The sequence below is a fragment of the Amphiura filiformis genome, chromosome 1 (assembly GCF_039555335.1).
Source record: "Amphiura filiformis chromosome 1, Afil_fr2py, whole genome shotgun sequence".
In the NCBI taxonomy this organism is placed as follows: Eukaryota; Metazoa; Echinodermata; class Ophiuroidea; order Amphilepidida; family Amphiuridae; genus Amphiura; species Amphiura filiformis.
Window position 1 is genome coordinate 80,079,053 of NC_092628.1, and position 9,608 is coordinate 80,088,660.

At 35.2% G+C, this 9,608-nt stretch overlaps 1 protein-coding gene across 1 annotated transcript; it reads right to left on the reverse strand.

Annotated features, from left to right (window-relative positions):
* Positions 1-6,586: 6,586 nt before the first annotated feature.
* Positions 6,587-8,539, reverse strand: LOC140167169 (monocarboxylate transporter 13-like). Its single transcript, XM_072190542.1, has 2 exons — positions 7,729-8,539; positions 6,587-7,532 (listed from the first exon to the last, which is right to left on the reverse strand). The coding sequence occupies exons 1-2, from the start codon at positions 8,522-8,524 to the stop codon at positions 7,423-7,425; spliced, it is 906 nt and encodes a 301-aa protein (XP_072046643.1). The 5' UTR covers positions 8,525-8,539; the 3' UTR covers positions 6,587-7,422.
* Between the last annotated feature and the right edge of the window lie 1,069 nt (positions 8,540-9,608).

A 9,608-nucleotide genomic window follows, 5' to 3' on the forward strand; every position in this document is an offset into this window, starting at 1 on the left:
ATATACCCCAACCAAAATTGATGAAATTTTCAGGCAAGCTCACTTTAGTTATTCTATAACATGACACCCATTTTTGATTCCGGCGCTTTTTCTTGCTTGATGATATGAACATTTTTGTGTTCGTGACATGCAATTTTTCTCATTTTCCGAGCTACTTTGGACATGTTCAAGCTTCTTTATTGTCCATTTAATTTAACTTTTACAAGTTATTTGTTGCTTTACACAATGTTTGATATCTTATCTGTGGTTAGGGTACATAAATGGAGCAATATACGACCCGTGTCTTTCATTTCTGGAGCTATTTTGATAAAACGTGTTTGCCGGCTAAAATTTCAACATTGCGTTACGTAACTCGTGTTCACCAACCCATATAAATTTTCTGTCGAACAAAAGAGGTCACGAAGTTGCCGTCGTACTGATGATAACATATTTAATTTGGTTTTGTTTTTTGTCTTTTCAAGACTAAATGCATAATATACCAGGCGATAACTGATGATAAAACTACAAGTACCAGCAATATGGCTGTAAAAGAATGCAAGAAGCCGATGTGTTGGAGAAATATCTGGTACTTGATTTATTTACAATTTCTTGAATTTCATATTAAATTTTCAGTGATCTACTCACAAAGTTGATAAATACACAAACATATGTCATAATACTAATCACAGCGTGTCCGTCCGTCCCTCTGTCCGCTCGCTATCGTGTGTATTAACGGGTGTGTAAGCGGAGTAACGACAGGCGCAGTACTCGCATCGGAAAGCATTACAGTGTGACTAATCGTGCAGGTGTACATCTCATCGGATCAATAGGCCTATTTTCAACACATATTTCAATACGGCACACGTGCGGAGGACTATTACAGCGGAACTTCCATGACTTCATTCCGGGATACATGAAGATGAAGGTCGGCCGCCATCAATAATATTTTGGGACATTGATAGGTTCTGATAACACTTTCCAATCACGACACTAAAAAATTCTCTGGAGCCCCCCGTTAAAAAATATGACCACCCACTAAAAATCGCTCCAAAATCACTTAAAATATGTTTTAAAAAGCAGTTTTCCATCGTATTTCCAGGAAATATTGTAGGAAACTCCATGATTCAATTGGTCCCAAACAAATTGCTATTGAAAATACATATATTGGTAAATCTCCTCACAAATTTGCAGAAGCCAGCAATTTCATTAAGGTGGATTTTTCATAAACTCAATATAGCCATATTTTCAAAATGTCGAAAATGAGAAAAAATGCAAATTTTACCTAATTTCTAACTTAATTATTTCCTTTATTCAGGCTGAGTTTGATATGACCTTTTTAGATAAACATTTTCCATCCTTTGCCTATAGAAAAATGCTTTCTCTATTGTGGTATCTTTTTCTAATTTATTATGAGGGGTCTTTGAAATATTGCATTTTGCATTATTTCGTAAATCAACAAAATCAAAATGAGCATATTAATATTGTCTAATACTATTTACAATCTGTATTATTCAGAAAGAAAATATTATATAACATCAGTATGTAGATTATTAATAACAACTGAATGCAAGTTTTTACCTAGAAGTGACTTTTTAATGTCCAAATATCCCATTTTGGGCTGTATTTGGTCAATAATGTACATTCATATATGCCTAGAAAGTAGAAAATTAACTGCGTCGACATTTGATGAAGGAAGCAAAGAAGCGAAGAATAATTAAAATGTCGTAATTGAATATTTTATTACACGAATTTTCGGGCCTCGCCCTTCGTCAGGTGACAAAAATAGTGTTGTGAGGCCTACAAGAGAAACATTTAAAACATGATTAAAACGCGAGCGCAGGTGAATGGTGGGAGCGACACGCAAGCGACACATGAGCGACAAGCGGGTAAAGCGTATACAAATACAGCGCGTTAAACATGTTAAAGTTGGAAAACAAAACGCGCAAGACGGAAAAAATAATTATAAAATGCGCAAACGCGTGTGCGAGTACAAAAAAAATTTATAGGCGTCGCGCAAGCACAAGCGAAAGCCTAGGTAAAAACGCGTAAAGCGTATACAATAAAAGAGCGTTAAACATGTTTAATTTAAAAAAATATATATATATAAAAATATATAACAAAATATATAAAAAATATATAAAAAAAAATATATATGCCTACATAACATAAATAGTCACTCGATAACATAACATAAATAGTCACTCGATGCCTACATACATACGCGCGCTACCTAACGGAGCGCTTCATTTTTTGAGACTAAACAATGGCGATATATATGGCCCAGCGTTTAGGACCGGCTGATCTGCATGAGGATTTCAGTTGGAGGAATAATGGTATATGGTGAAGAAATAGTATTATAGTATAACAAAATGTTCTGGTATAAGCGTGGTTTTCATGAATGAATCCCCAAATTAAATTTGATGATGCGTGAGAATTTGTTAGATTTTACTACATCCACTTGGTCCCATTACCATTTGGTACAACTAGCGGGATACCCGCGCTTCGCGCGGGTCCCCGCTAGTGAGTAGGCCTAAATGGGAGAGTTCGCTATAACAGGAAGAATTACTGAACAGGTAGAATCATTGAAAAGGTACATTTTATTTATATAAATCTGTAATTACATTTCCTTTCTTTTTTTCCATGTTATTTATTTAACCCCATTCCCATTATTTTCTAAATCTGTTATTTCTTACATTTCCCTTTTAGCTTCTCTTTTTTTTTTTATTTGCTGCTTGCGATTTCCCGTTTCCATGTTTTTTATTTAATTCTGCTCTCATTATTTTATCTTCTTTTTTTCTTACATTTCCTGAATGGTTTCTATATTATCATGTCCACTGGTCTCTGGCTCGCAAGTCGCGTGGCTCTGCGCCGTTTACTCGCGATTTGGCGTAGTGCGCATTACGCTCGCGCGCCGACGCGCTGCCTGCCAGCTGCAGTGACGCGCAGGCTGGTAACTGATTTTCATAACAAAAACCCCGTTTTTACCCATATTTTCACTGTTTTTGCAGCCAATTCTTGACCGATTTCAACCAAATAAAGTCGAGGCAATTTCCCGTATATTCCTCGATCTCCCATATGAATTTGGCGACATGTGGATCGAAACTGACGGAGCCTTTTACATAAACCACATACATACATACATACATACACACACACACATACAACATTAGCCTATTTATAGTAAGATAACCATTTGGTCCCATTTACCATTTCGCCCAAAACCCAATAGTCTAAGGGACCGTTCACAAACACTTGTTGGGGGGGGGGCGATGCAAAAAAATTTCATCCCGAAAATTTTTCGGGCCCCCCTTTACAGACCTCAAAAATTTCAGGGTCCCCTTTTTGACATGAAAATTATGGCTCAACCACATAGAAAAGCATATAAACTCAATTTTCATAGGGAAAATTTGTGGTCATTTTTTCCAGGCCCCCCTAGGAGGATCAACATTTTTCAGCCCCCCTTTTTGCATCAGCCCCCCCTAACAAGTGTTTGTGAACGGTCCCTAATAGTAATAACCAAAAAGTCTAAAACCATTTATTCCAATGAACCATTTGGTCTAATACCCATCTGGTCTATAACCATTAAGTCTAATAGCCATTTGGTCTAATATTACCCTTTTGGTATACACACCATTTGGTCTAACAAGCATTTAGTTTACTAATTAATTGGTCTACTAACCGATTGGTCTAATAGCATGTGTGAGGCTATGTAGGCGCAATGATGCTACTACACATGATGAGGTCATATGGGATTATAACATCCTATTCCAACTCTATGCAAATGACGTAAACAGGCAAACCTATTTCGTTTTAAAGTTTGGAGTGGCAGATAACTCGTACTGGCCCATGTCCCATGCCTGTGGCACCCCGGTGATGCATGATGAGCCTAGTGTTGGTTATATTATTTATATACCGGTACCTTGTAAAGACCGGAAAAGAAGAACAAATAGCCAGGCAAAATGTCACTTTCAATACATGCAGGCCGCATGTCTTCTTCTTAATTTTGGGGTACATTATAAACAATAATAAACAATATTAATTCTGAGAATTCTGAGGAATAATGCACAAGTTTTGATGAATGTAGTATGTTTATACACGTGTTCGTCTCATTTACAAATATTTACAGTCCGTAACCAGTTGTAGACGAAATTTGTTTGATGAATTGGCAAATACACGACATAGTATTAGACTAACTGGTTATTAGACCACATGGTTAATAGACCAAGTTATTAGATCAAACGGTAATTAGGCCAAATTGTTAATAATAAAATATTAGACCAAATGGTTATTAGTCTATGGTCAGTAGACATACTGGTTATTGGACCAAACAATATTATACAAAAAGGACATCAGACTATATGATTATTAGACGTGGTAATTAGCCTTTCTGGTACTAGACCTTTTGTATTATACAGACTTGATATTTAGTATGGAATATTTTTTGCAAAATTCCAAGACTGGTCTGGAAGGGGTCTGCATAAACCGCACTAAATATTAATCGGGGTGTGTCGGGAGATGGTGTAACATAATTTTTTGACAGAAAATGTGCTTTCCAAATTCCATTAGTTTACACTATGGCGCTCATAATGTAGTGAATTAGCTTTAAATGGCGGCTTTAAGGGATGGGGTATGAACGTTTGGACAGTATTTATTGTGGGACATTAGAGCACATCAGACATATCGAATTGCATTCTGAATCGAATACGAAGAATGTCCTTCTGATATCAAATAATTTTGATTTTTGAAATTCGCAATGTAATACACATTTTATGGCAAATGATTAAAATTGATATTTTTGATATTTAACAGTACTCGAAGTAAACTTTATAAATCTGATGATTTATACTTAAAGTGTATGTAGGTGGGATGAAAAGCCGACGATCAATTGAACATTTTAACTTATTGTATTTTTTTCCCAAAATACCAAAAAAATGAGGTCTTTTTGGGAAAACGTTATATGAAAGGTCAAAATTTTCAATTGATCGTCGGCTTTTCCTCCCAGCTACATACACTTTAAGAATATATCATTAGATTTATAACATTTACTTCGAGGATTGTTATATATCAAAAATGTGAAAAATATAAAATTTTAATAATTTGTCATAAAATTTGTATTATATCGTGAATTCCAAAAATGAAAATTATTTGATATCAGAAAGACATTCTTCGTATTCAGAATGCAATTCGATATGTCTGATGTGCTCTCATGTCCCACAAAAAATACTGTCGAAACGCTCAAAACGCTCATTCCAGATCCCTTAAGGAGACTGAATTGGATTTTTGTGGGGGTAAAATTTCTGAATTTGAGCAACACTATTCTGTTATTATCAAATTTATTGACGTTTAAGGTGATGTTTACTGAACCTTAATACCAATAAGTGTTCATCAGAACTGAAATGCACTTGTAATTTACCAGTTTTGAAAGTGGGAGGAGCTTTAAAAATATGGCTCTTAAAAGTGGTATGCACTCAGAAAGTTTGAATGGCCCTCTGGGGCCAAATGTTATAATCTTACTGTACATGTACACAAAAAAAGCAGCATGAGTTCATTGGACAACCAGAAATCCACGCAGTTGTTTTTGTACCGTAAGTTTATAACATTTGACCCCAGGGGGTCATTTAAACTTTCTGAGTACGTACCACTTTTAAGAGCCATATTTTAAGCTCCTCCCATGTTCAAAAATGTGTACATTGCAAGTGTATTTCAAATATGATAAATGCCAATTGCTGACAAAGTTTAGGAAATATCACCTCAAACCCTATACATTTGATAATAACAGAACAATTTTGCATAAAGTCAGTCCTCGAATTTTGCGAGAAAATATTCCATACTAAATGTCAAGTCTGTAGATAAAATGGATATTAGACCAAATGGTGTTAGACCAAACGGCAATAGACCTGACACCTGATAAAGTCCCCGAATGCGTGAGTCTCACGCTCAATGAGATATTGAAATATTGTAAATGTACATCATTATATGTACATATTCGCATTCAATTTTAGACAATGCTTGAAGTACCTGTACATATTATTTGATAAATTCGCCTTTGAAAAGAAATGAAAATTCCATTGGTAGTAGATATTATATATATGAAGTACCGTATGGCGTGGTGTTTGTTTTGTTATAAATGTTTTTTTTGCCTGATCTAACAGTTAACTAAAGATTAGTCTATTTTATTTAAAATATGATTTATTTCCTAAACAGTGTAATGTTGGTTGCAAATTCCACTTTTGAAAATATGTTAAAAGACACAAATTCCTTGGAAAAAACCAAATTCCATTAAAACAAAACAAACTGTTATGTTATTGGAAACATATTTCTAAAATCAGCAATCAAAATAATTATCATATCAATCTAGGCACCCAAGTTTCATATCATTACTTTGCAGGGAGATTCATATGCAAATTCCATGAAAATTAACAAATTCCACTATAATAAAAGAGCAAAATCCCCATGAAAATAGTTATCAAACTCAAATCAATAATAACCTTGGTTGAGAATTAAAGCCGTATTATGAATGTAAAATAATTAGTATGTTTATACATTGGAAAACGTTAATTGAGTCTACAAAAAAACAAGCAAAAAACGAAAAATCCGCCGAAATCAACAAACTCCCCTGCAGTATAGGAAAAAAGTACCACACTAATTTAAACATATTTCAGAAGTACAACATGTTGGTTATATTATCCAAACGGTTTGATCCAATGTTAGCCTGAATATAGCAGAAAATGTGATTTGAAAATGTTCTTTTTTCGCTACTTTCCAAATTATGAAAAATCCTGTTTTTGCCCAAATTCCACCATGATTTTACGTAATTATATCAAAAGAATTAAATTTTTCTGAATAAGTCATCTTATAAAGCCTAGTTCAATTCCAATATGTTCAACTTTCTGCCAGACTCAGGTTATTTCAAAGTACATTTTCATGATGTCAAATGTTGGTCATTTTTAAGCTATATCAATTCTGAGGCAGGTCAAAAGAGGGCCAATTTTAGGGGGGTCATGGAATTTCCCCCAGGGGGGGGTCACCTGATTTTTTTACTATCATAGTTGTGAAACATCTGACCTAACTAGACTAAGTCCCAAATATCATTGGATTTGGCTGACCTTCATCTTCATTTTCATCTTCATCTTCATTTTGACATTTTAAAAATGTTGTTGTATTTTTGTTTTCATATGAAACGCTTTAAAAATGTTTTTATGACCTTTATATAACCCGACATTTAAATATTATTAAAACGTTTTGACCAAAACCAAAGCGTGTATACGTTTATAACGTTTGAAAAAACAATTTTTTGTTTGCTGAGGTATGCTGATGGGTTGCAAAAAAAGAGAGAAAGTCAGCATCCGAAAATTTGCGTGGCACATCCCTGTACAAATTTTTATTGTTTATTGGAAGACCCCCTCCCAGATAATAAGCTATAATAATATAAAATAATGTGTATTAATCTTCCTGAGGAACGCAATTCGATGTCAATGTAACAAGCACTGTCAACAATGAGAAACCTCCTAATACCATGAAGAGAAAGCCTGATCCTTGGTCAAGAAGATAACCTGCAGGAATGAAAAACAACAAACATTTTTCAGGTACATCATCTCTATTATATCTACTATACTACACTACGTCGTATATATAAATTACTTGTAATCTGATGCACATTTCAGCACGTAACAAATGCTTACAAGAGAGAGTGGGAGAGTAATAAAGTCAGATTGAAGAAGAGAGTGTGCTCTTACTTCAGCTACTCACCTGAAATAAAACCAGCGACGAAATCTCCAAGAGCGAAGAACATCCAAGCAAAGCTGAATCCTTCTACCGCGCGATCATCTCCCAATAATTCTGTTGCAGCTCCAAAGGTCACATTTGGCAATAAACCAGTAGCGAATCCGTTCACAAAGGCAAGAAGTGCCAATGCCCAAAATGTGTTTACAAGGACGTCAACACCAAAGGCTACTGCATTAACCGAAGCTAATATAACCATTAATTGTATTGCCGTTATGTTACAATTCTTAATAATTGGTCCCATCAAAGGCCGGCCTAATAGAGTGCCCAGTCCACCGCAAAATGAAAGAAAAGAGGCAGTTTGAGGTGGTAAACCTTTTCCAATGGCATTAGGTACGAGAAATATTGTCCATCCTGTAAACACTACGCCAGTAAGCATATGTGCGGCAATAATTGGTATGAATTTAGGATTCTTTATGAGATAGAATGAAATGTATCTTGAAATTTTAGCAGGTACATTCCGTATATTGGGGCACCTGGACTGCTGAGCGGCAGATTCGTCTGTTACTGGGATCTCAAAATACTCTTGTGCGGTCATATCCCTTCTCTGGTTTACTAATAGGCCACAAACAACAAGGTGGGAATTAAGGGTACTAAGTAGCATAAGAGCTCCTCTCCAGCCATAAATCTGAATCAGGAATTCACATATGGGTGGTAGAACCATCATACCTAGTGCGCCACCTGCACTTGTCAAACCCCAGATGTGGTTGGTATTACTGGGGAAGTAATTTTTGGTTGTAGCCAAAGAAGCTATGAAGACCATGTTAAAGCTGCACCCTGTAAACGGAAAATGTGAAGTTGATCATAATATGATAATCTACTTTGTTTAAATATGACCGTTTGTAGGTCCAATATAGGCATACGGTCTATCTAAAAACGTAATAATTTTGAGGTCGGGTTACCTCCTATGATGTTTGTCGGTACGGTTTTTGGCAGTTGTGTATATAAACTGTAATAAGGGACGTGTCCCGGTGACATGTTCGTGTCATGATCATTAGGCATTAGGCCACCAAAAATTGTTTGATTGGCGCAACCCGACCGACATTAAAATCAGGCCTAATAATAATAATAATAATACTAGTAATAATTATAATAATAATAATAATAATAATAATAATAATAATAATAATAATAATGAAAATAATTAATTTATTTATTTATTTATTTATTGAATTTTTTTAATAAAAAAAAAAAAAAAAAGTTCTAGGGCCTTTATCAAACGCAATTTACAAGGCTTAAAATTAAAAAATTAAAAAAAAAATCCCGACCATACCTACCCTATTTTTTATGTTACGCCAATCAAACAATATTCTTTTTGTGGCCTTAGTGTACACCACTAAGAAAAAGACAAGGAGCAGCTGTGAAATTACTGATAGCAACCATATCTGTCTTTACCATCCTTACGGAGCCACATTTGATAAGATCTCAGACTAAACACCAGTGGCGTAGCGCTAGTCATCCTATGGAGTGGGGCATCAACCATGGGGGGAACCAATTTTCCTATGGATTATCTAACTTTTCAAATCGTTCGGAAGAGCACGTGCCCCCCCCCCCCCTTGCCCCTATGACGCTACGTCACTGCTCACTAATATAAAGTTTTACTTCCATGGTATCAAGAAGGCTTCAAGACTTCACAATAACGACCCGGGGAATAACGGTTCTTTGGATATGGACGGTACTAATAATTCTTGCTGGTAATAATTATGCATGAAATTACTCAAAACAAACAAAAATGATTGTAATACGAACCAGTGAATATGATCAAAACACCAAACCATGTAATAGTATTCACCAGTGCTGCAAACGACAGGCTACATGCGCATAAGATACCACCAAAAACTAAGACA

Coding starts and splice junctions, on each gene's coding strand:
- LOC140167169 (XM_072190542.1), bottom strand. CDS start 8,524: ATGGTCTTCATAGCTTCTTTGGCTACAACCAAAAATTACTTCCCCAGT. Junction 7,533..7,728: donor CGTCGCTGGTTTTATTTCAG/GTGAGTAGCTGA, acceptor TCATTCCTGCAG/GTTATCTTCTTGACCAAGGA.